This window comes from Paramisgurnus dabryanus, chromosome 7 (assembly GCF_030506205.2).
Source record: "Paramisgurnus dabryanus chromosome 7, PD_genome_1.1, whole genome shotgun sequence".
NCBI lineage: Eukaryota > Metazoa > Chordata > Actinopteri > Cypriniformes > Cobitidae > Paramisgurnus > Paramisgurnus dabryanus.
In genome coordinates this window covers 32804967-32832840 of record NC_133343.1, presented here as the reverse complement: position 1 = coordinate 32832840, position 27874 = coordinate 32804967, and the positions used below count along the sequence as shown (strand labels likewise).

The 27874-nt window shown below is 35.7% G+C and overlaps 1 protein-coding gene across 1 annotated transcript in view; it reads right to left on the bottom strand.

Annotated features, from left to right (window-relative positions):
• Positions 1-25145, bottom strand: part of rims4 (regulating synaptic membrane exocytosis 4) — a 36829-nt gene extending 11684 nt beyond the window's left edge. The window contains exons 1-2 of the mRNA XM_065279588.2: positions 24461-25145; positions 8105-8243 (exon numbers count right to left, since the gene is read on the bottom strand). Of these exons, the coding sequence (XP_065135660.2) occupies positions 8105-8243; positions 24461-24557 (236 nt within the window). The 5' untranslated portion in view covers positions 24558-25145. The remainder of the gene's footprint in view (positions 1-8104; positions 8244-24460) is intronic.
• Between the last annotated feature and the right edge of the window lie 2729 nt (positions 25146-27874).

Below are 27874 nucleotides of genomic sequence, written 5' to 3'. Positions count from 1 at the left end.
ATAAAGTGTCTGCCAAATGCATAAATGTAAATTTTCAAACCCTTTGATACGTTTTTTTTGTCTATTACTTGAAATCAATCGTTCACCCGTTCTCCTTCAAACCTCCTTCTAAATGTTTCTCTCTCTCTCTCTCTCTCTCTTTGCCTCCACCTTCCTTTCTCCATTTCCCCGCTCTCTCTGTTTGTTCTCAATAAACCTCCACGCTAATGTGAACAGCTTCGTAATTAATTTTCTTTCTGCGCTTTGACCTCGATTCTCTCCATCGCCCCTCCACTCATTCCGGATTCTGTCTCTTTCGCTTGCCGTCTTCGAAATGCTTTCGAGAGGGTCCAGACAAACTCCCAAGAGATGCCATTATTGTCTTCTCTTTCCCTTGTTCATTTTTATTCGATTCTATCTCATCCTCCCCATACTGTACAAAAAAATCTACCGTGGTGCAGTTTTTAGTGTGATTTTAACTTAACCAGCAGTATGAAATAGTAATAGTGTCGTCAGATGTTATTTCTAATATGACGAAATGTACCTTGACAAGCTGTTATGGAGATTTCAATGTTTCCAAATGTATGTAGACAGAAGGTGAATTTAAATATCTATTACCTGGACAGACATGATCTAACTTACCGGAGCCAGACATGTATAAATCCCTAACGTCAAATCTCAAGCCTTTGGTCAGGAATTCCAATAAAATGTGCTTTTACATTTATGCATTTGGCAAACACTTTTATCCAAAGCAACTTACAGTGCATTACAAGATATACATTTTTAAACTGTTTTTGAGCACCATTGCCTTCCATATAGTATTTTTTCTACTGTGGAAGTCAATGGTGCTTTTGTTTCTTGCTTCATTACAATGCTGAACAAAGAAATGTATAAAGATTTGTAATATACTGAATATATAGGTTTGATATAATGAAGCAGGAAACAGAAGCACCATTGACTTCCATAATAGGAAACAATATTACTATGGAAGGCAATGGTGCTCAAAAATGTTCAAAAATGCCCCTAAGGTGAAATTGGAGTAAAAAAAATCTAAAGTTTAGTTTCATGTGCTCACGTGAAACCTTCATGTGCAGAATTTTAAAAAAAGTTTAGTTTTACATGCGCACGTGAAACTTTCGCGTGTGCACGTGATAGTTTCACGCACGCACGCGATAGTTTCATTTGCGCACGCGAAACTAAACTTTATTTAATTTTTGCTAGTAAATAATGACAGCATTTTTATTTTTGGGTGAACTATTCCTTTACGTCAGTTGTTTATGAATCAAAGTAAAATTTTGAGTCTCAAGTTTCCCTTTCCTTTGAATACATAATGCTTTATCTTTGTGCCGATGAGACCACAATGTACAAAAAACTCAAGTTGGCGAAAAACAAATAACAGCATACGGATCTGGACCGATGTGACTTTTTCGTCTTTGTCAGAACTCTTCCTTTCACCCTCATCCTTTCTCTCACATAACACATCTTCTCTATCATGTGACATTTTCTGAAATTCTGCCTCTGTCTCACAAAATGGAGAGTCATTATTACTCAGTGGCCTGTGAAAGCACAGGCGTCAGCAGCGGCCATCAGTAAACACACACGCATTACTACGAATGCTTCAGAAAGTGACAAATACACCTATTACTGTTTCACATGCTGCATTCTCTATGTCACTCCAATAAACATTTGTCTCTGTTATGGGTTCATCAGTGCAGTGCACTCCAATGCTTTTATAAATCACTGCCACCACTATTCTTTTGCAGAAACTTTCCTCAACAGATACTCAATTCCTGCGTGCATGTACTCAGGTTTTCTAGTTGGGGATGCAAGTGAGAAATTTTGTTGCATTTAAAGCAACACTAAAGAGTTTTTTTTACCTTAAAATAACGTTTCCAAAAAAGTTTCAGTCATTCATCCACTCGAAACAGGGTGAACGGCACTTTCACATTCACTTTGCAGCCCTCTATCGGCCAAAACCGCACTAAAGAAGTTTCCAACCGTCAGGTCGCGGTCCTGTAGTTCAAGTTAAAACTACAAAAACTTGCTTTACAGCAGACCTACAATCCAATCAGAGCCAGCTTTGCTGTAGTAGGCTAAATTATTTACCACAGTGGTAATGGACAATTCCGCTTCCAACCTGTAGGGGGAGCCAAGAGCAATAACTCTTTAGTGTTGCTTTAAATTTACAGTGTTTTACTGTATAAGGGGTATTGGTTTTATAAACTTATGTGACCCTGGACTCATACTGTATGTCTCACGGGTATATTTGTAGCAATAACCAACAACATATTGTATGGGTCAAAATGATAAATTTTTCTTTTACGGAGAAAATCATTAGAATGTTAAGATCATGTTCCAGCAAGAAATTTTGTAAATTTTTTACTGTGTATTTATTTAAAAACATTTATTTTTGTAAGTGGATGCTTTGCTAAGGCGATTTTTTCAATATTTTGCTTTTTTGCAAATGCAGATTGCAGAATTTCAAATAGTTGTATCTTGGCCAAATATTGTCCTATCCTACCCATGCGGCAAAAAATATATTTTAAATATATATTAAAATATACAAAAAATGGCCAAAAAATATATTTGCTGGAATATATTTTGGAATATGCTTAACAATTTGGCCATTTTTGCATATTTTGAAATATATTTTAAAAGTAAATAAATTTTAAAGCATAAAAAAATATATTTAGCCCTCCATATATTTCAATTCAAAGAAATATATTCACGTTGCATTGAAAGAAAAAGTTTGTTTGTTACGAACCTGTAAACATAAGTTTTAAAAAGGTTCAAATAAAATATAGTTTTAACTTCAAAAATATACTTTATAAAATTAACTTGTATTTAGCATATATTTAAAATTTAATTTAACTTTTTGCAATATGGTATGTAAAATTAGAAATGTATTTGCTTGCCCTTGGAATACATTTTGCAATATATATATAGGAAATTTAAAATAGGAAAGTTAAAACTAAATATATTTCCAAATATTCAAACATATATTTAATTGAGCATTACTTTCTACAAAATGTATTTAGCATATATTTAAAATATATTTTTGGTCAGAGAATTGTTTTTCTTTTTGCTGTATGGGTAACAAACCATACATCATTTTATTCAGCTTTCGGGTGATGTATAAATCTCATTTTCAATAAATTGACCCCTATGACTAATTTTCTGGGCAGGGGTCACATATTGCTCAATGGTAGGGCATTGCATTAGCAGTGTCAAAGGTCAATGGGTTGGAATACTATTAAAAATCTACATCTTTTGATGCATTGTAAGTCGCTTGAAATAAAAGCGTCTACTAAATGCATAAATATAATGTATGTCAGTGTTTTTTGGGGATGGTTTCCCAGACATGGTTTAGATTAATCCAGGACTAGGCCTTAGTTATTAGGACATTTAAGCAGTTTTTACAAATATGTCACTGATATATGTTCAGATTTGTCAGTGCAAGATGTTTTAAAAAATTAAGTCAACACAAACATGCATTTTAGTCTGGGACTATGATAAGCCCTGTCCGGGAAACCGCCCCTAAGTGTTAAACTGAACACATTGCATTGCATTTACTCTATGCATTTTGCAGACTTTTATTCAAATCATAAAAGAAAAAGCAAGCTAAACCAATCAGTTTATGCTTCTCCTGAGAATAAAACACATAGCTTTGGTGTTGCCAGTGCAGTGCTCCAACATTTGCAACATACAGAATCACTTGGTTATATTTGATCTTTCCATCTATCTACTGTTTTCTATAACTCAATGTTGCAGTACAACGATTTTAGAGTTATAATTAGCGCATTCGGTTGCAGTTTTCTAGGTCATTTTAACAGGTCGATTACGTAAATGTCAGCGATGCGTCCTCTTTTAAAACTTTACTAAAAAAATGCACTTCTTCAGGTCAGACATGCAAGACATTAAGGTTTTTGTTCGTCATTTAAGAAGTCCAACAGTCTGCCAGGCACTCATAGAATAAAGGTATAAAAGTTGTGACTGGGACTAAAAAGGTCCTAAAATACTTTTAAGCTACCAGTATGTACTTCCAAGGTATCAATGTGTACCTTTTACCAATATGCATAAGTGTACTTTTTGAAAAGGTACTGGCGCAGTGACAACTTCATACCTTCTTGTACTTTTTTCTGAGAGTGTACAAGAAAGATATTACATAAAGTTTTCGATGGAAAGAAATGCCAAAGCAGATGAAATGCCCTAGAAGATACTGAATAAATATTATTGAAACTCAGTGGAAAGCTATCCAAAAATGGTATTACACCAAATCTGTCTTATGCTACACTTGCCATATCTGTTGTTGACGCTCTCTGATAGTGAATATTTGTGTAAAATATCCTTTTTTTAGTTGTGTATTCGTGAGATGCAATGTAATATGATCAGATATCCTCTGTGGACGCAGCCAAAACTTTAATCTCCATGCTCCATAAACTACACAGTAATCCTGCTGAATTGGGATGGATTTTGTTCCCATGATGGCGTTACACAGCAAGAGCAACTAACTGTGTTACATAAGGGTAGCGGGGATATTTCTCTGTCTGTGGACTGAAAATGGAGCTTTGGGTATTGGGTATTGAGAGGAAGATTTATACTGATTGATTTGTCAGTAGCTCAGTAACTCATTTCTATAATTGCAGTATGAATATATATATATTCCTTTGAAAATAAGATTTTTCTTTCAACATTGCTTCTAAGGACAAACCTATATAAAAGTGTTTTACTTAACGAATCTTAAATGTATCTGAAATCATGCAGAGGTTTTTTATTATTTATGAGGTGTTTGTATTATCACTTTTCTAAGCAACTGAACTTACGTGTCACCCTGGACCACAAAACCATTGTCTAAAGGGTATATTAGCAAAAGCCAACATTGGTTAAAATGATTGATTTTTAATGCCAAAAAACTAGGATATTAAGTAAAGATCATGTTCCTTGAAGATATTTTGTACATTTCCTACTGTAAATATATATATATATAAAAAAATTATCATTAGTAATATGTGTTGTTAAGGACTTCATTTCGATAACTTTAAAGGCGATTTTCTCTTAATATTTAGATTTTCAGATTCCAGATTTTCAAATTGTTGTATCTCGGCCAAATACTGTCCTATTCAACAAACCATACATCAGTGAAAAGCCTTTTTATTTAACATTCAGATTATGTAAAAATCCCAATTTCAAAAAATTGACCCTTTTGTCTGTTTTGTGCAGGGTCACAAATGTAGCCTGGCGGACAATAAATTAGAGAAAATGTTAAAAGAGGGAGATGAGCCATATCCAGAGGGTGTCTTTTGACTTGGGTCATTAAACATCCTAGTATTACAGCAGCAAGTTTTACAAGGGCAAAAAAAAAAAAAAAAATTGGGGGGTAACTTTAAAATCTAACTTTGATTGTTTTGCCGTAAAGTCTTGTAACCATTTGTAAGTAAGTATGTTTAGTACTCATCATTCATAATATTCAAAGCACTACATCTTATACTCATGTAACTCAAAAAAACACTCAATACCAAAATAAAAGTCCTCTGTGAACCAGTCTGCCTACTAATTACTGATTTTTATAAAAAAAAAATTAAACAAGTACATTGCGATATACCATACATATTTGTGTGTTTTCTACAATGTGGAATAAATGTGTACATGCGAGTCAAAGCCTCATGTGAGATGTCAAAATCACTGTTATTGAAACAGTGTATGATGAAAATAAGATTCTCACGGATTGGTTACTCAACTGTTTTGTCCTATCTTCTTACCATTGTCGCTTCGGTTTAGGGTTAGATTTACATAAAATGACATCCTTACCCAAACCCAACTCTAACCCCAACGCCAGGCAACAATTGATTAAAGTTTAGAAAATATAAAAGAATACATCAGAAAAAATAGTATAAACCAATACTTAAAGTGAAATACAAACACCAAATCTAACCCTAAACTGAAGCAACAATGGTTTGAAAATAGGAAAAAGCAGTTGAGTAACCAATCCGTGAGAATGCCACGGAAAAGAAAGTCCATGGTAGGGCCACGGAAATATGCGAAGATCCGTGAGAATGCCACGGAAAAATGAGCAAAAAAATCTGTGACTATCCCCCGGAACATTGTGAGATCATGTTGGTTCATTTAGGGTTAAATCAGACCACACCGATATAGACAATAACTAGCTAAAAATTTCTGTTATAAAACGTTCCCATAACGTTTCACTTAAGTTTTAAAAACGTTTATTTTATAACATTCTTAGAATGTTTAAACGTCCTGTTTTTGATGTTGTATTAACGTTATTGTTTGGTTATAAGAACGTTATTCAAAAGTTTTTAAAGCGGTTCGGTCAGTTGTTATTAATGTCCTAAAAATGTGTTCTTATGTTCATAATAGGCTATAAAACAATGTATTTAAACGTTCCTAGAATGTTATAAAACTGTTTTTAAAACTTAATTAAATTTTCCATTCGCCATTATATTCATGTTGTAAAACGTTTTCCGAACGTTCATAATAGGCAAAAATACATGATTTAAACATTCTTAGACATTGTATTAACGTTATTGTTTAGTTATAAGAATGTTATTTAAAACGTTTTAGAACCGTTTAGTCTGTTTTTATATTGACTCATTCCCCGGCAATTTTTTGAAAAGTTGCCTGCCAGCATTTTTTTTTTGTGATTTTCACAAAATTTTCTTCTTAAAATATCTAAACATACAAATATTTTAAATTAAAAAACAGACCCTCTGCTTTCAAACAAACAAAACGGGAAAAAACTTTCATATAGTTTTTTCTCTGCTAATAAACTCTTAAATATGGGGATTTTTCTTTAGCGGAGTTTAAAATTTTAAATAATGTTTTTGCTTCAGTTATTTTATAAATTGGGTATCTAGTGGATAATCGCAGTATTGCAGATTAACATAAAAATTCACCAGGAACACGATTTTTATGCAAATGTTGTCTCTTAACTCTTTCACCGCCAGCGTTTTTTTTAAAAGTTGCCAGCCAGCGTTTTTCATGATTTTCACCAAAGTTTAATGCCTTCCAGAAAATCTTCTTCTTTAGATATATAAACATACAATATACCAAATGAAAGAACAGACCCTTTGCTTTCAAACAAAAAACCATTTCATCCTACCTTCAGTGGTTTTTTTGTAATCAGCTTTTGAATATGGGTAGGTTTCTGCAAAAAACACCACATTTTGAGCAAAAAGCAGAGATAATTCCATTTTTGTGACGGACTTTTCATAGAGATCCCATTCAGAGCGATCTTTAAAACAGACACGGACATGCAGCAGCTTGCCATAGGGCAATACTTCCGGGTTTAAAAAGTTGCGGAAGGGCGCCACCTGGTGGATAATAGCGCTATCGCGGAAAGACGGAAAATCTCGTCATTGGCGGGGAAGCGTTTTCTCTTAATTGACGAGGTATCTCGTCAATGGCGGTGAAAGAGTTAATTGACGAGATAACTTTTCAATGGCGGGGAAAGAGTTCATGTTTTAAGAACGTTTTTGGATAACTTTCAGAGAGCCTTTAAAGAACGTTAGCCAAAATTACGGGAACATTACCTGGTAGCTGGGTATTGGGTAAAAATACTGATATTACCAAAACTCGATATACCACCCAGTCCTACTTCATCCTTTTTTTACCAAACCACAGACTATTACAGTATATATCCCTAAATGACTAAATTTAGAAGCCAAGCCATGTGCTAAACCTACAGTATAACTCATCATGGGAGCACGGCATATTGATCAAAACCAAGCAGCTTCTCCATTTATGTATAAAAGCTTGTGCAAAACTTTTGGCATGGAAAATAGTTTCTGTCATCCATAGAGCTATAGCTGGCGAGTGTAAAGTTGCATAACACAATATCCAAAATCTGCAGCGACATTGTGCTTTGATGTGACACACCAGACACAGTCCAGCACATACAAGATCCGAACAGAGTTTACAAAAATCAATGCAGATGTTTTAAACTTCATATTCAGAAGCAAACAGAAGAAAGATTTACTGTACACTGTTTTTAAATGCACTTTTATTGCTGCATGTTTAAAAAGATGTCAACATACAGTACAAAACCTTGCATCCAGTCAGAAGATTATATCACATTTCAGTTTCAAGATTGTAAATGTGTAACACTCACTTGCCCTCTGACCCATAGCTATTCATGCTGTCCTCTATAGACTCATGGCTGGCCTGTCGAACCGTGCGACTGGGCATCTCCACAGCCAGTCCCGTCTCTGTACTTCTCTGAATCCCCTTTAACCGGCGACCCTCAGAGTCTGAAAGAAAGGAAAGCAAAATGGATTAAACCAAAAACTGATCAGAGTGACTTTTGCCTCCTCTAAAGGAAACAGAAGAGCGCTTGCTTGTCCAATACTCGATGCCAGGATGTATGGTAGTGCCCATAAGGGAAAATCCACTTCATTCATGGCTAAATTGTATTTGAGATGATCGTCTTAGCAAACACAAGTTATGAATCTGAAATATCTCTGGATATTTATACAGGTACTGGTTTATTACTGTCCAAACATCAGCGTGCAAGACAATCAAGTTATATCAAATCCTCTTGTGATAACATCATCTGCAGGTAAAGCACCGGTTGGATTATGAGTAAATCCTTTTGCAAACTATAATCTCGTGTTTAAGTATTAAGTTGTGCCTATTGAGGTGACATAGATATGATACATGCACAGTTGTTTCCACAAAAGGTAACATTAGTACGATTATATAGTATGATTGTGTTGCAAATTGTAATCCGCTGAGATCTGCAGGAAGATCTGAGCTCTCCCTGCATCGATGGGAAAACAGCTAAAATTTCACAGTTTTATCCTGGACTCGAAGCACATGACCTAGTTAGCCCATCCCTAAAAATATAGCCCCCTTTTGTCTGTTCCTGTGTTTCTGGTGCACTTGGCACACGCTAACTAGCATGTCACTGTAACCTTTCACAACAGAACACTGTGTATCCGGAAATGCATTAAATGCCAGGGTCGGTGCAGGAGACGAGACCAGAGATTCAATGGCTCTGTTTGTTTTTCTTTGTTATTCAATATCTTCGTATAACATTTAACCCCTTCATTGCTACTGTATGAGATTTCAAAAATGAGATTTTGAAATGATGTGGTTGCTAGGGCATTAGGTGTTTTTTTTTCTCTTATCTTACAGAAGTCCCTCTTTATAGTTACACATTTTACAGATGTGTTTAGTATTCAACGAATATAGATACATACATTGTTTTGAATTAATGACATTGACATTGCTAGCGCCATGCTCCACTTTTTGAGCTGCAAGAGCAATGCTAGTCAATAGGACTTGGCTATTTTGCCAGGTGAAAATCATTACATCACTGAAATAGTGTGTAGCATGCACTACACACACACAAAAAAAAAATGCTGGGATATTTTTAACCCAGTGTTGGGGGGGACCTAGAAAATGTTTATATTTGATTCAACAATGGGTTAAAACAATCCAGCATTTTGGGTTGAAACAGCAAACCAAGCATAGCTTAAATTACAACCCAATGCATTGGGTTCGTCCCTTTGAAAAAAGCTAGGTTCTTTTAACCCATGGTTGGGTTAAATATGGACATTTATAGGTTAATTGAACCCAACGTTGAGTTGAAAGAAACAACACAGCATTTTTTACAGGCTGAGTTACAAGCCAAGTTTTAGGTTAGGTTTTTTTTAATTAAAAGATATTTCCATTCCCATCTATTTTTTTGTCAAGTCAGGTTTTGTTTCATTGGTACCCCACAATGATATGATCTCTACAACAGATAAAATATCTCATTTCATTGATACAACCAATGCTCATTAATCAAAGTGACATTAATGAATTTAGTAAGGAAATGGGTAGCTTTCCTACCTATCAAAGCCTTGTTATTCGCATCTTGGTTGTAGTTTCTGACCCATGTTGTCACCTGTCAGAGTGCTTTATCAGATTTATTTGGCATGTATTTGATTACAAAAAAAAAAGACAAACGCTTAAAGAAAACCCTAATACTTTAGACTAAACTTTACATTAAAGTAAAGATCTGGTGTGATAAAATGTGAATTTAAATGGCTAAGATTACACACTTTAAAATGCTGGGTTAGTGCTGGGTCAAAAAGGGACGAACCCAAAACCAAAATGCTGGGTTGTTTAACCCATTGCTGGGTCAAATATAAACATTTTCTGGGGTCGTTTTACCCAACGGCTGGGCTCGTCCCTTTTTGACCAAACGCTGGGTTGAAAATAACCCAGCATTTTTTGAGTGCATGTGCATTACTTTACGTAAAGCAGTTCAACTAAAATTTTAATTCAATCATTTACTTGAACTTAATGCGTGATTGTTTGTTCAGTTAAAAAGCTCCATGAAAGTGTTTAAAGGATAAGTTATACACAAAAAATGCTGGGTTATTTTCAACCCAGTGTTTGGTCAGAAAGCGACAAGCCCAGCCTGTTGGGTTGTAATTTAACTTATGTTGGATTGTTTTAACCCATAATAAAAAAAAACAGTAATAATTTTCTGGGTTAGTTTGAGCCTTTGATTGTCATCTAAATGAGAATGTCAGTTTTCGGGTTTGTCCAAGCTATCGATCATGGCATTACCTTGCATTACCTCAACCTGCCTTAATGACCTATTAACTCTTTGATAAATCTCTAGCACAGAAGGCCCATTGATCTACATTGATGTTGATAGATGCATGGCTGCAGGCTTTAACCTCTGTGCTCTCTAATCAGACACAAAATCCAACGCCAGTATTGCTTCTGAATAAATAAAGAGATGATTTCACGCCTGAATCTGTCTGTCTGAATTACATATGTTTAATGACAATAAAAATAATGAATAGAAGTAAAATAGAAATAGGCTCAACCTAAAAATGTTTTTGATATGATGAGATTTTGAAGTTTGATGCAGATACAGAGGCATTTAGTATGTTCTGGTCTAGAGAAAAGCCCATCTGTTTAATCAAAGACGAGGGTCTGATCATACAAAGATGTGTCCAGCTGAGCATAAATTCATGGCAAATATTGACTCGTGTACTGCTATAATTTGGTTTCAACGTTTTGAGTGCAGGCTAAATGAGCTTTAGGAGGACACAGTGAAGGTAAGAGGTTTGATGTGAGCTATAAATGGATGCAAGAGGAGAAAAACGACCTCGGGAGGTCATTTGTCATAAGCAAATATATGAGTTTTATTAATATAGCAGAGATATTTCTGGGATTTTATGAGGTTGATTTTTCATATACCGGAGCTCAGCTGCAAGAGGACGACACATAAGAATCTATGAATAACTTTACAACGCGGAGTACATTGTGTTGTGTTTCTTATCGTTTCATCACTTTTTAATTCTTGTTGGTTTGTATTAACATAATTTATACATTTTATTTGATCTGCAATGAAGTGGCAATTTCCCATAAACGATTTTGTGTTTAAAAGATGTCTAATGGCTGTCCAAACACTGCCCCAGACATCAACAAGGCAAAATCTGGGCTAGATGTCTAACCATAACCCCCCCCCCCAAAAAAAAAAAATATTTAGGCAGGAACGACATGTAACCAAAATTAAGTTTATTTTGGCTAGAAGTGGGTTACTCATAGCTGAACTATATTGTGACTAAAGTTAAAGAAATCAATTTAAAATCATTCACCAAATGTAGACAACATCGCTATATGGCCTAAGCACAGTATACCACCTCTACACACTGCGAAAAATGATTTTCAAGAAAACATTTTCATTTTTCAAGAAAAGTATTTTTGTCTCGTTTTCAGTAAAAATATCTAAAAAAAATAGCTTTTTCTTGATGAGCAAAACGGCCCAAGAAAATAAGTCTAGTTTTTAGACCAAAAATAACAAATGTAAGTGATTTTGTGCATACAACATGCAAAACAATCTGCCAATGGAGTAAGCAAATTTTTCTTAAAAATGTTCTTGAATTTATTGTTTAAGAAAAATTTTCAAGATTTTTTTGCTTACCCCATTGGCAGATTTTTTTGCTTGTTTTATGCACAAAATCACTTAAATGTAATATTTTTGTTCTAAAAACTAGACTAATTTTCTTGGGTCGTTTTGCTTATCAAGAAAAAGCATCTTAATCTTGAAAAGCACCCCCATTCTGGCCCGAAACCATGAAAATACCTACTTTCACTAAAAGGGCTGTTTTTACTAAACCATTTATAGTATAAGCATAACTGTGGTATCATTAGATAGAAGACACTTTGAGCTTCGTTTTCCATGTTTCAAAATTATTTTAAGATAAAAAAAAAAGTTAGAGAGGCTGAAGTACATTGTAATAACATTTTTTTGCATAACATCTTTTTTAACACTAAAAATCTTAATGATAAATATATGTGTGAAACCTAGAAATGCAATGAGGCCAAAGCCACAAGTCTAAAGAAGTTATATTTCACGTTTGAAGTCAATAGACCCAAAAATGAGGTTCTTGCAAGAGTTTTTGTAAGACTAGTGCCTTTTCTAAGTGCCAGTCAGCCACAAAATAAAAGTCTTTTGTTTACATGCATACACGCTCGTTCTTTTTATTGTTTATCCTTATATAAGCGTATAAAATGCCGTATCCACACCAGGAAATAAAGCTTCACACAAAGATCGTTGAATTCGTGTTCTTATTGGCTACACGTTCTGTCTATCAATATTTTCCATGAAGTCATTGGAGGAACGCGCGAGTCAGATGACGTCACGATATTAGACAGCGCTGTTTGGATATTATGTATTATACTCCCGCCTACTTGTACAATCATGTTTGAGCGCTGGTTTTGAACGCGAGTGTGATCTCATATACAAGTGTTACGATGTAAATAGTCCTCAGATTGCACATTATAATCTATTACAAGACGTGCATCTGAAATCTGATGTAAACAATGGAAAATATATCCATATTTCACGGATTATACGCATTTGTGGTCAACAGTGGTCATTGGATGTACTTTGTTGGAGAGTTTTTATGGGTTATTCACACATCTGAAACAGACTGGATTCGATTCGCGTTCCTTATACCAGCACAAAGGTAAGGAGTCAGTTTATATTATGCATGTTGTTATCTGGACTTCTGTAATAAAATACTATATTTATGATTATAGAGCAATTTAATCTCAAAACGGACACCATACACTGATGCTAAACCCTTAGACCTTTTAAACGATGTATAGTAGTGTTATTATTATTCTTGTTTGTACACAGTAGGCTATATATATGTTGTAAGCAGCATTAAAAAAAAACTGACGTCCTTCCGTCCGCGAGCTAGTGCGCGTCGTTAATTTAAGAACTTTTAGATATTTTTACTGAAAACAAGACAAAAATACTAAGTTTTTTTTCTTGAAAATCATTTTTTTGCAGTGCAGTGGCAAAAAAAATATGTGAACCTTTTGGAATTTCATAGTTTTCTAAATAAATTTGTCATAAAATGTGAACTGATCTTCATCTAAGTCAAGGTTATTGTGTCTAATTATAACACAGAAAATTCAGATGTTTCATGTCTTAATTGAGAAAAAACAAAAACACTCATATTGCTTGTGAAAAAAGTATGTGAACCCTTGAGTTAATGACCTTAAAAAGCTCATTGGAGTCAGGTTTTAGCACACCTAGAGTCTCATTAAGATAATACGTTTGGAGGTGTGGACTACAGCTACTTTGACTGATAAAAACCCTTTAAACTTTTGGAGTTTGCTCTGCAAAAGAAGAACACACTTATGTGAGCCATGCATCGCCAAAAAGAGCTTTCAGAGGAGCTATGATCAAAAATTGTTCCTTTACATAAAGCTGGAAAGGGTTACAAAGTTATTTCAAAGACTTTAGAAATTCACCAGTCTACAGTTAGGTAAACTATCTACAAATGGAGACGCTTTGGGACTGTTGCTACTCTACCAAGAAGTGGGCACCCAGTCTAAATGACACCAAGAGCACAACGAAAACTCATCATTAAGGTAAAGAAACAAACCCTGAATGACAGCCAAAGATTTGAAGGCATCATTGGAACTTGCTTACATCTCTGTTCATGAGTCTACAATACGTAAAACACCGAACAAGCAGGGTATCCATGGCAGGACACCATGAAAAAAGCCACTGCTTACTAAAAAGTACATTGCAAAATGTTTTGTGGAGTGATGAAACTAAGATGAAACTATTTGGAAAAAACAAACAGCACTACATCTGGTGTAGATAATGTGAGAATGTCTTTTTATGTCAGCTGAAACTGTGTAGAAGATGAGTGATGCAATAGGACAACGATCCAAAACACAGGAGCAAGTACACAACAGAATGGCTCTAGAAAAACAAAGTCACTTTTTGGAGGGGCCAAATCAGAGCCCAGACCTTAACCCAGTAGAGATGCTATGGATTGACTTGAAGAGGGCCATACACATGAGACGTACAAAGAATATGACAGAGGAAAAGCAGGAAGAATGGGTTAAAATTCCTCCTCAATGATGTGTATGTCTGATCCACACCTACAGGAAGCGGCAGGTTGAGGTTATTGCAGGTCAACCAGTTATTAATTCTAAGGGTTTATTTACTTTTCCACTGCCATTTTGAAAGTTGAATCTTCAGAAAACCATGAAATTGAAAAAGGTTCACATACTTTTTCTTGCCACTGTATAATACAGTAAAAGTATTATAAAAAAGCATGCAAACATAGCTATGATGAATTAAATACACCCTCCAGAAAATTCAACACATGTATGCATCAGTAATTAAGCAAACGAGTGTGTGACTTTATCGTATCCTGAAAATCTGATCTGACAAACGCACGAAAACAGTCGTACCACTCGCTGGCCCTTGACTGCTGACTGTTCAAGTGTCTGAATCACAAAGCATATTGCATCCACGGGTCAACGGCTACTTAAACAGACATGCTCGGTGGATGCCAAATTGCATTAAAAAATTAATTTGAATGCATGTCTGGATAAGAGTATCATCCTATTATTTTGTAAGTAATGTTAATGTAAGACTGTTGTTTAATTATTCTATTAGTATGCAATATTTCTTCTCATTAAAATATTATTATATTTGTAACCACACATCTAAACAAACTATTAAACACTTCAAGCTAATCGATTGAATGTAATGCTCAAAAAAGCCTGAGGATTAATGTCCTTAACATCTTTTTCACTTCCAGATCATATACAGGACATGACAGCCAAGTCAACCTGAACATTTGTGCTCAGCCATCTGCTCACGGACCGGCTCATCGCTGTATCACTGTGCTTTCTCATTGCCTATGCCAACACAAAGGGTGTAGACCACATGCACCTGCATGCTGCATATCAGCTCATGTGTACTCACAACAGATGAGAGGTCAGTCAGTGTTGCACTTGAAAGGAGTACGTGTGGCAAAAAGCATGTGCACATGGTGTTGGAAGAAAAGATTTTACACATGAATATGATCAAGAATATGATCATATAAAAAAAGGAAAACATATCTAAATGGAGAATCTATGATAAATAAATGAAAATGTTTTCAAGAAAAACATCTAGGCTACACAGTAAATCGATTATAAGAATTTTTTTAAAGATAAACATTACACAACCTATAATAAATATTACAAAATGTTTTAATGAAAAACATCTAAACAGAAAATCTATTTTATGTATAAATATAAAAAATCACAAAAATAAAAGAAAACATAAAAACATCATAAAATCTATTATAAATTTTAGAAAATAGAAAAACATCACAAAATCTGTTATAAATATAAGAAAATATAAAAACATCACAAAATCTATTATAAATATTAGAAAATATAAAACATCACAAAATCTGTAATAAATATAAGAAAAAATAAAAAACATCACAAAATCTGTTATAAATATAAATAAAAAAAACATTGCAAAATCTGTTATAAATGAAAATATAAAAAACATCACAAAATATGTAACAAAAATAAATATATAAAAAACATCACAGAATCTATTATAAATATAAGAATTTTTTTTTTTACAAAATCTATTATAAATATAAGAAAATATAAAAACATCACAAAATATGTTATAAATATAAATATAAAAAACATCACAGAATGTATTATAAATATAAGATAATATAAAAAACAGAACAAAATCTATTATAAATATAAGAAAATATAAAAATCATCACAAAATATGTTATAAATAAAAAACAAAATCACAAAATCTATTATAAATATAAAAAAACATCACAAACTATGTTATAAATATAAATATAAAAACATCATAGAATCTATTATAAATATAAGAAAATAAAAAAAAATCACAAAATCTATTATAAATATAAGAAAATATAAAAATCATCACAAAATATGTTATAAATATAAATATAAAAAACATCATAGAATCTATTATAAATATAAGAAAATATAAAAAAAATCTATAAGAAAATAAATAAATAAATTTATACATATTTATACATTTATATACATTATACATGTGAGGATTGTTTTAGTTTTAAATATAAACCATCCAAAATGTATTTCTTTATTGATTATTGTCTAATGGCCTATCTGATTGAAATCAATATTTACGTTTATACAGTAATTAAACACTTTGACACATGTAGGTGTACATTTCACACTGCATTTAAAGGTCTGTGATATATTAGAAATGAAAAAATGAGTAATTATTATGAGTCATATACAGGAAACTGATAGGACATCGTGTGCTAGATTTCTCACCCTGACCGACTATATCTCTCTTCCACTTAAAAAAACCCCGACAGATTGCGTTCTCACCTGCGGACGATGGCTGGGAATTGAACAGCACTTCACCAGCCATCGATTCAAGATCACCACACACACACACACACACACACACACACACACACACACACACACACACACACACACACACACACACACACACACACACACACACACACACACACACACACACAGCCTTATATGGACAGCTGAGAACCACACACTTGTCATTCTGACATTTTCCCAGTAATTGAACTGGTGCAATAGACAAACACATTCAATCTGTATGATGAAAAATGGTCTTGTGACATTTTCAAAAGCGCAACAGATGATCAAGTGATCAAGTTAACAGACAATTCAGTCCTCTGTGATACACTATAACCTAATATTTCAACCTCCTAATTCAGTCTGATCCTATTGCAAAATTCTCAAATCACTCAATCTAATGATGAGCTTAGGAGCAAGTTTGATTTCAATCTTTGACATGACCTTACTCAGTCAATATAAAAAAATCAAGGTTATATTTTCACATATTGTTCAAAACAGTAGATCACAAAAAATACTTTTTTAGGATTTCACAGATAGGGTCACAATTAAAGACTGATTTTAAATCATGTTCTCAGTTGGTCACACCACAGAAAAAATGTGTTATTAACCATCCAGCCAAATTTAAATAATGAAAAAAACACCAAGTAAATAAAATAAATAGGCCCTTAAATGCTGGGGGCGTGCCCATTGTTGGCGCTGAAACCATGCCCGCTCGTGGGAAAGCTACCATCCCTATCAACTTTCACATATCGCTACAACCTGAATGGATGCTCGGGATTGTGTTAGGGGCGGGGCCATGCTCGGTGGCTCCAGTGCATCATTGAGCTCCTCTTTTAGCTCTGCCCAAATAATCCTGAACCCAGAAATGTGTAAAAACTGTTTAATGGTGTAAATCCACAATTCAGAACTATATAATTTACAGTCTTTGTAATGTGTTACAACAAAACATTTCTCACATTTAAATTGTGTTTAAAAACAATTCCTGGACTTTAATAAAACAGTCCTTCCAGAAAAAACGCTTTTTTGTGATTGTTCCCGGCAAAAATCCTTGATCTTGCGGCACGTTTTCTTAAAAAATGCAATAGAATATGTGGGATATTTATGCAATTTTGTGTGATTAAATTGCGGGAACTTAAAAAAACTGCGGGAACTTGCAAAAACTGTTTTCAGCTTTTGCATCCTTTCAATGATGTTTACGTCACATAATCACGTAAAAAAAAAACAACTGCGAAAGTGCGGCGTATTTGACAAAATGTGTCCCCCGCATAAATAGGCGAACTTTGGCTGATTATGTGTTAAAACATGCGTTCGCATAATCGCGTTTTTCTGGAAAAACTGATAAAAAATAGCAGTGGGAAAATGAGAATAAAGAAAGTGCTTTTTCAGTATGGTTTATGTGAAGAAATTCTTCCCAAAAAAGTACTCTGATCTTTAAATTTCAGTATTAAAAACATCTCAAAATAACTTAATTCTGACTTTAATGCATCATGAATGGACTGGATTGTGAAAAATAGCTGTTTAATAAGGGAATGAAGAAATGCTGTGGGTTTTTTTTCAAGCTAGCGTTGGGTCAAAAGGGGACAAACCCAGTCGTTAACCCAGCATAGGTTAAATTACAACCCAACAGTTTGGGGTCATCCCTTTTTGACCCAGCGCTGGGTTGAAAATACTTAATGGTGATACCAATATAAATATTTCTACTTGTAAAAGCAATAACAGCATACAGATTTTTTCTTCCTGTTTTTCAAAATATAGAAATTATCCTCCATCAACCAGCATCCAGTTTTAAAAAGGCTGCCTATTCTTGTAATAGATTAACATGCATGGTCTTAAGCATGAAGACATTATTCTCACCATAAAAATCTCACACGTGCACACGCACGCACCTTGCAATAGAGAAGGATGCTGTGAATATCAATCACTCTGACCTCCTTCCACTTCTCTCGCTGTCCTCGATTCACTACACGCTATTATGCAACACCGAATCTGCGTCTGCTGCCATACGACATCTCAGTGATGGCGCGCGCGTGTTTGTTTGTGAGTTATTTTGAGCAGAAGCATCAATGCGGGACCTGTCAGCGTGGGAGGGTTAATAAGCCTCTAGACTTCAGAGCGTTCACATTTCTTCAGTAGAGATTTGTTCCTGTGCTGGGGGAAGGGGGCGGCATGACACGTTGTGCTTTTGGGATTTTTAGTGCACATTGCATCAATCGGTGCTAACAGCAAACGGGATATGAAAGATGAAGTTTGTATGTGCCAAGACAAGCGGTGGGTGGCAAAGTTGGGTCTGTTGTGTGTTACAATGGCTTCGGGCACTTCTTGTCAGTGTGGTTAGGGAGTGTGTTATATGGTGTTGTACCCCCTTGTGTGGCTGTAGATTACATTTTTGGACAGAATGAATGAAAAAAAAAAACTATGAGTGAAAACTTTCGCTCACTGATTTAAGTTTGAGAAAACAAAATTCAGTGGATGTTGTAGTGCTTTGGTAACTAATCTTGAACTCGTATTGGTTTTTAATTGTGAAAATAAGCTACACTCTAAAAAATGCTGTGTTAACGCAGAAGTCTCTGGGCCGGATGCGCACCGGATCCATGCCGAAGTCAGCAGTTCTGGTGCAGATCCGGCCCGGCTTTGTCTGGGTCAAAAAGGGACGAACACAACCTGCTGAGTTGTAATTTAATCTATGCTGGGTTGTTTCCCATCAACTGGGTTTGTCCCTTTTTTACCCACAGCAGGCTTAAAAATAACCCAGTATTTTAAAAATAGCAAAAGTTGTAGACCAAATGACACCATAAAAATCACACCACAGATGCATGCATTCTCACAGAAATGTTCTGCAGGGTGCAAAATTGCAACCAAATTTTTTTTAGTTGCTTACTTTTAAAAAACAACACATCTGCCAGGTTATGGACGTATAATGGACTTTAAAGGAGCTGTGTGTAGATTTTGGCGACATCTAGCAGTGAGATTGCGAATTGCAACCAACAGCTAAGTACACCCTCCCTTTCAAAATGCATAGATAAGCTACGGGTAGCCACCATAGGACAAACATGTCATCGTCTTAGACAACGTACTGACAAAACACGCTCTATAGAGCAGTTTGTCAGTTTAGGGCTACTGTGAAAACATGACGGTACAAAATGGCGACTTATTTAAGAGGACCAGCGGTGTATTTAGATAAAAATGGTTCATTCTAAGGTATTAAAAACATAATGGTTCATCATGTAGATCTTTATATAACACTGAAAATTAAGAGTTTGGTTCCAAAATGCAATAAATCCATTTTGACAAATTTCGGTAAAAACGTGTTTTCAATTCCAAAAAAATTGGCAGGATGAAAACCACTATTTTCTGTTACAAACTTTCACATACCATCTTAAGGTTATAAAAACATTAAAAAAATCAAATCCATAACTTAATTTTCAAAGATTTATTATAAAAACAAATTAATTTTTTCCACAAAATGCAATAAATCCATGACACTTTTTTAAAATTATGGAAAGTTTTTCATAAGATCCCCTGGGGTCAATGTGTTAGCACGAGTGAAGCTAGATGCTGTCGGGAGAACAAGCGATCGTCTCCCAAGTGCCTCTCGCGTAAATTATTAGATGTTGATGGCTTACATTTCTTTCCCGTCACATAAAACCACAGGTTTATCAATGCCATTAAAGTATTATTTCGTTTTTGTTTGTTTGTTGATCACGAAGTACAAAGTAGATGAGGAAAACTAGGACTCTGTGTACTCAATGCGCCACCATTGTTTGTTTACATTGCGTGGAATGGTGCGCTATAACTTGTGGAGCGGATTTATTGCATTCTGTAGAAAAGGAGGAGTGGCGTTTATTGCGTTTTGTGAAAAAAGGGAGAAAAGATGACAGAATAACACAGCGGATATTGGATTTTGCGTAAAATTAAGAATTTACTTTTAAATACTGACCTGATTTAATACTGATTTTGGCAGTAACTCATTTTTTTCAAAAATGGTGTTTATTGCGTTTTGGAACCAAACTCTTCAAATATAGTTATGTATATTATATTGCATTTCTGTCATCCTCCTAAAATTACACACTGCACCTTTAAAAAATTTCAGACAGACCTACTCTGAGCGCAGAGGATATACAATAAAAACCCTCAAGTTAAGATTATCAACTTTATCTTTAAAATCATGTTAGTCCAATTCTCAAGGTCCTCCTTGCCCAAATACCAACAACTTCCGAGTTGTGTAATATGACTGAATCAATATGTAGTCATCGTTTTTTCCTGGGTTATGTTAGAGATAATGTATAAGCAGCTATTTGTTACCGTAAAAATATTGCTTATTTCGCAATAACAACCGACTGCCAGTACATTATCCTGCTTATTACACATGTATTAACCTAATAAGTAAGGTAAGGAACAATAAATATTAATTTTAAATATTTGATTTGCTCATTTTTAATAAATGCAGACCTTTCGCGAGGAAAACCCGTTTACTTTCGATTTTTAAAATAAGACAAGACGTTCAAATGTTACAAACCCACAATTTGGTTTAATCATTTGTAAATATAATGTCATATACTCTATGTTTTTAAAAGACATATTTAGATTTCTTTTTTTGTGTTATATTAAACTGTACCTGTCAAAATGATTTGCGGTGTGTTTTTAGTTTTGAGGGGTTGTTATCTGGTAATAACAAACCTGCAAATGTCATGACTGGCCAATAAGAATCAAGCATTCCATCGAACCGCGTAATACGTCTTTATAAACTTTCCCAATGTTTTGTGCAATATTTTTGGCAAAACTACTTAAATTATTCTCAAAGCTGAGTTTTAGTTTACACTTTAAAGAGCACCTGTCTCATTGCTTAAAAACAACGTTATTTTGTGTATTTAGTATAATACAATGTGTTTGCGTGGTTTATGGTTAAAAAAACACATTATTTTCCACATACCGTAAATTTTTGTAGCTCCAGATTTCACTTACATCCTAAAACGCACGGATTTGAAAAGCTCTGTGTCCCTGATTGGCCAGCTAATCTGTACATTGTGATTGGCCTAAATACCTCTGACGTAAGCAGGAAATATGACGCTCCTTACCTTGTTTGAAAGATTCGCTCACAATGCAATGCTAGCAGGAGTTAACTTACAGGCTGTGAGTCTGAAGCGGGAGGAATTATGATAATGTCGGTCTTCTCTACATCACCAATCCCAGGAAGTAAACTGTTGCATACGATCCGTATGTTTGTTGTAGTCCAAGAAAAGAGATTTACGTTGGAGACGATAACTCGTGTCATCGTTTACTTTGGGGTTTGTGCCTTTTGCATATCGTTAACATGTACTAATACACACTTACACAACAAAGGAAATGTAAAATCGTGAATCGGACAATAGTTGCTCTTTAAACCCACTAAAGCAACATGCATATGAGATATTTTAATACAACTTTTAAATAAAGAGCGAAGATGTCAGTTGTTCAAAGTTGGACATCACTTTTATGTTGAGTATTTCATATACAATATTTGCAATGCTTCATGTGAATAAGAGGTTGCGGTTCTCGTATCCATGGTAACGGTGGCATCTTTAATTGGTTGAATGATGTTCAGTACATCATGAAGCAACTTAAGTACCTTGTTTTAATGGTGTGATTGGCTCTGATTGTGTCACATCACGCTATGTTTTTTTTGCTAAATGCACAATGACTTTGTAAATACAAAAAAACAATTGTGCTAAACCTAGATTGGACACAGTGTTAGTCTTATTAAACATAATTACAGAACAAAAATGAGAACACGACTGCCTGTTAAAAAGTGAATTATAGTCGGTAATGACTCGTTTTTTAAAAGATCTATAATGCTGCATGGCACGGTTCACTGATCCCTACACATTTGTTTCTCTTTAAGACTCCTCTGACGAAACATCACGTTGATGGGAAATCTATTCATTTTCAACGAAATATCAGAACAATAGGTAGTTTGTGAACAGAACGTGATCACAAGACCCCCTTGAACAGTCTAATAATCAGTCATTATTAATGCCTTCTCTGCGGATTCATCCAAAAAGCATTAATATCATGCAGGAGTTCGTTTTTTCCACAAGATCATTTTGTTGCTATATTTCTGGCCACAAATGTCCTGGGGTTTGAGTGTTGAGTAATGGGTGTTATTATGAAACCAGTGACGCTGACAAGTTCATTTTTTACACGGAGTTCAGCATTTTTTCTTCTGTAAGAAATCATAAATGATGCCATAGCATCTCAGCAAACATCAAAAAATGCCCAAAATGTCTTTGTTGAATTGTGAATTATTATTATCATTTTAGTCTCTTGTAATTGCTTAAAATTCAGCAAAGGTGTTAAACTAAAGTACATGCAAAATGTGTTTGCATGTGTTCTGGTAATCTTCGTTCATTAGCATATTCATTAGTCTGATTTGCATTTATTAAGTTGATTTATGCAAGTATGTATCAGCATAAATAGGTGATATGATCATATAGGTCAGAGTTTTGCACGTTTATATTGATTTACGATAGTCGTTGTTGCTATTAAAATGATTACTTTTTGTGCACTTTTATATATTGCATATGATAGTGTTTCATTTTGGGTGAAGATTATATTAGATATGCAATATATCAAAGTGCAGCTATGGGTTTCAATTCAACTGCAACAATTACAGATTGTTAAATCTATAAATTAACAGCACAGCCCATTATAACTTAATTATAAAACACAATTTAACCCATGCACAAATTCCTAACTATTATATAATGCATAAGATATTTCAGATGACTGATAATGTGAATATGATGCAGGTGCTATAATAGTACATCATGTCAGGTGAAATATATCATTTTACTGTTCAAATGTGTGTGTGTGAATCTGCACAAAGATCGAATGAAGATCTCTGGCTAGACGCAATTGTTTCTCTCTCCAACAGAGTAATCTGTAATCAGACCGAGGGAAGAGAGTCCGTGTGTCTGCGTAAGACGGAAGCTATGCAAAAGGTTTTTGAAAGGAATTAAGGCGAATGAGAAAAGGATGGAAATGCAAATACATGACAATCTAGGCAGTTGCATGCATGCACTTGGGAAATTATGCAAAAACACTTCGCATGTAGCGCACCAGAAGTCAGGACGTTTCTAATGAACGATAAATTAGCACCGTGATGTATGCTGATGGATTTGAGGCACGAAATTAACCTCCGATCAGACGCGTGCTTGAAGGAAAGCACAGCTCTTTTAGCTTTTCAGTTCAACTTTGTAAACGAAAGCTTTCATTAATGAAGACGTCAAAGATTAGGATGGCATCTAATTTGTGTTTTGCGTGCATTTACATTATTTCATAACAGGTTTTAGATGCAAGCACACTATCGTTCCTTCAAGACAGGTTGGCATGGCTTTTTTGTTGAAGGTTCTAAGATAAAATGCACCAGGGCAAAATTACTAAAATTGAAGAAACCTGCTTAAATTTGTGCGTAAAATAAAGGTGCGATGAAGGGTTCTTCAAAGCAATGCCATAGAGGAACCATTTTGGTTTCCCAAAATAACCATTCAAAGGTTACCTTTTCTTGTTTTCTGGTTCTGTGGATGTTAAAGGTCCTTTATGGAACCATCCAGGCCAAAGTAAACCTTAAAAAAGTGCATTGGTTAGTGTCTTCCTCAAGGCCTGAGGAAGATCCTAAAAGCATATAGATTTTGCACGCAGGGGGCTTGAACCGTAACCCACCAATTGACCTTTCCCCATCCAGCAACATCACCCCTGACCTCCAACCCTGAACTTTAAAATCCAGACATATGCATGGACTCACCGGCATCGTCTTCATCAAAGGAGTTCATGCAGGGGAAGTAGATGGCCAGGGCCTCAAAGGAAGCGGATAGGCTGATCCGACTCTGCGAACGCTCCATGTACAGGCCCGGCGTCGGTGCCGTGTCCGCCGGCTTGGGCAGGCGCGACTGGGCATTCTTCACGCGGAGCACGGCGCGCGGCGTCTTGGCTAACTTCCACCGGCCCCTTCGCCAGCCACGAACAAGAGAGAAAAATCGAAAACGTCTCCTCTGAAGTCCCAGTGGACCTGGCTTACTTTGAATCCCCAAGTTCCTCGGTCAAGACGATGTCCAGACTTCTCAGACAGATCTTGTTTGGGTATCTGCAAAGTCTCTTTGCTTTCAATCCAGCCTGCAGGAGAGGATGGTGATTTAAGATGACAAGAGTCTCATCTCAGAAGCTGGTTCCTGGATTTGGTTCAGAGAACATAATCTGTTGCTTTTCCCTCTCTGATCCCTCACCAGGCTGTGCATGGATGGATGGATGGAGGTTTAGAGAGCATATAATGGAGCGCGTGTGAGAGAGAGACGGGAGTGAAAATGGAGAAAGAGGAAATGGGAGTGAAAAGAGACGGAGAGAGAGAGAGAGAGAAAGAGAGACAGGAAAAAGGTTTCCACTATTCTAGCAGTCTGAGGCAGATTCACTTCATTCAGCGTTCAGCTCTTTGTGGAGACAAAAAGGGGGAGGAGACACCAAGGAGCTGTTGCTTGGATTCAGGATAATGGCCAATCACGGTGCGGATGTCAGGATGGGGGTGTGACCACAGTCTACTGGCACAATAGCTGTGTGAGAGCATCTTTCATCTCTTCACGGACAACCACAATCTCTCTCTCTCTCTCTCTCTCTCTCTCTCTCTCCTTCTCTCTCTCTCTCTCTCTCTCTCTCTCTCTTTCTCTCTCTCTGCCTCTATGGACATCTTGATGATTCATTCATTCAGATATTTTTGGATTGTATAATACACTATAAATATATTATTTTTGTACTCAGCATAGATTTGTAAAATCTAAACAACCCTACAACACGTTGGAGTACAGTTGTTTGGCAAACAAACTGACCTAAAATATTAAAGGATTACTCCACTTTCATTACAAAATAATGATAGTTTACTCACCCCTGTGTCATCCAAGATGTTTATGTCTTAGATAAAATAAGATTTTTGAGGAAAACATTTTAAGATTTTTCTCCATGGACTTTAGTGGACCTCAACAGTTTACAGTTTTTAATGCAATGCAATCATATGGACGTAGTGTTTGTGACGTCACCCGTAGCTTTTTTAAAGCCAATAGTAGGCGATGCCTGCCAACGCCATCTTGGCCAAGTGTCACTGTGAATCATTTGCGGATAACCGAAAATTGATAAAAAGGCGGGACCTGGGTGAAGCCGAGGTGGCTGGTTGCTGAAACCACGCCTGGAAAGCTAGAAATTAGTGACACTTGTGGCAGTTCACTCGTCACTCAAGTGGCCACGCCCTTAATTACGCATAACTTTAAGGCTTAATATAATTTAAACGGATGAGTTACAAAAAATTTCATCCCCCTCACCATTGTCATGAAGCACAAATTTATCTATGTAGACCAAAATCACTTTTTGTACCAGGCTGTAAACATCATATTTTCTATGGGAATTGACTCTCTTTTGGAGCCTGCCTCTAGCGGCCTGTCGCTGAATTGCAGTTTAAGTCACTTCCGTATTGTCTTTATCAGAAAGATCGGAAGTTGCCCACCGGTTTCATCGCACCTTCAAATGGCTCTCAACGATCCCAATCGAGGCATAAAGTCCAATTTATAGTCTTACGTAAAGTCTACACCGTAGGTTATCCGTAGCTCTGCGCAGCCTGACGTGCACCTCGCCAAATTTTTAACAGCGCGTCAGTTCTATGCGGACCGCAAGCCCTGTGATTGGTCCACTAGAACCCCTCCCGTCAGGTAAAAAAACTGCGTCATAAATATTTCCGCTTGTGACGGTAAGAACAAAGATGGGTCAAGTTGAGGAGTGATTTAACTCAAACTGCAACATTAGTCACTGGTCATCAAAACATACACAACAAGTTGCTGTTTCTTCTTCGCATGTGTGTTTGCATGTCGACACAGACGACAATGCAAAAGTATAAATGAAAACCGACGCGTAACATACGCCATAGGACCTACGCACAACTATAATGAGCCCTTTATAGGACATTCACACGAGACGAAAGCGTTAACGATTGTTAAGCGATCACAGTGGCCGCAACACATGCTCCGTTCTTCCATAAACATAATTGGCTGGCTCTGCCTAGGTTATTTGCATAAGGCAATCTGATTGGCTGACACACGCGTTGCCGCGTGAAAAGTTGAGAAAACTTCTGCCGCGAGTGACGCAGTGACGCAGCACCGACGGATCCACAATTCAGTTCGGCAACACATGACGTCACCCATTAAAAGTGAATGGGAAGCGTTAACGCTTACGCCCGTGTGAACATACCGTAAGGGTCTTATCTAGCGGAATGATTTGCATATGCACTATGAAAGTACCATGGTTTTCCAGACATTCACCGTGATACACTTTGATCCTATTCAGCTGCACTAATGATTATTTTGCTAATCGATTAATCCGATTATTTCAACGATAATCAGGACAACTAAAAAAAACATACATTATACATTTAAAAGTGTGAAAACAAAATAAAATAAAACAAAAGTTGTCCAGTAAAAACTTCTTTAAATATCCTAAATATAAATACAAAAACAACTATTGTGTTGTACCCAGTTAACGCTCCCTGACTATTATTATTGATTTTATCGATTAGTTGTGGTTTCCCGGACAGGCATTATTGTAGTTTAAGCCAGGGCTAGGCTTTAGTTTAATTAGGAAATCATTAATTGTGTGAATTTTGAGGCAAAAAAAGGACACTTTTTTAAGATATGTCAGTGCAAATGTTTTCAGTTTGGACAGCTCTTACATTTATTTTAGTCTAGGACTAGTCTAATCCCTGTCCGGGAAACTGCCCCAATATGAATATGGTCATTATTTCTTAATCAGTGGACCTTTCTTAATCATCCCTGTTCTATGGTATGGTAAAATAATATTATTGTAAAATGTATTATGTACATAATAACTCAACAACATGATCGGATGACACAAGCAAGCATTGACATGTTTGTGTGTATGTGAGTGTAGCTGTGTAGTCTTGTTTACATCATGGTAGCCAGTGGCAGTTGTGTTGATCATTTCATTGCTTCTCTGACCCTTAACAAGTTGATTTATCTACCGACAGGACCCTGGAGAAGGGACATGTTTCCAGCTGAAGTGCCAGACGCCAATGAAACCTGTCAGGTGTTGAGAGTAAAGGTTTGTGTGGGTGACAACGAGGAAATAAGACAAAGAGAGTCAAATCTGAACTTGACTGAGCCTTCTAGAA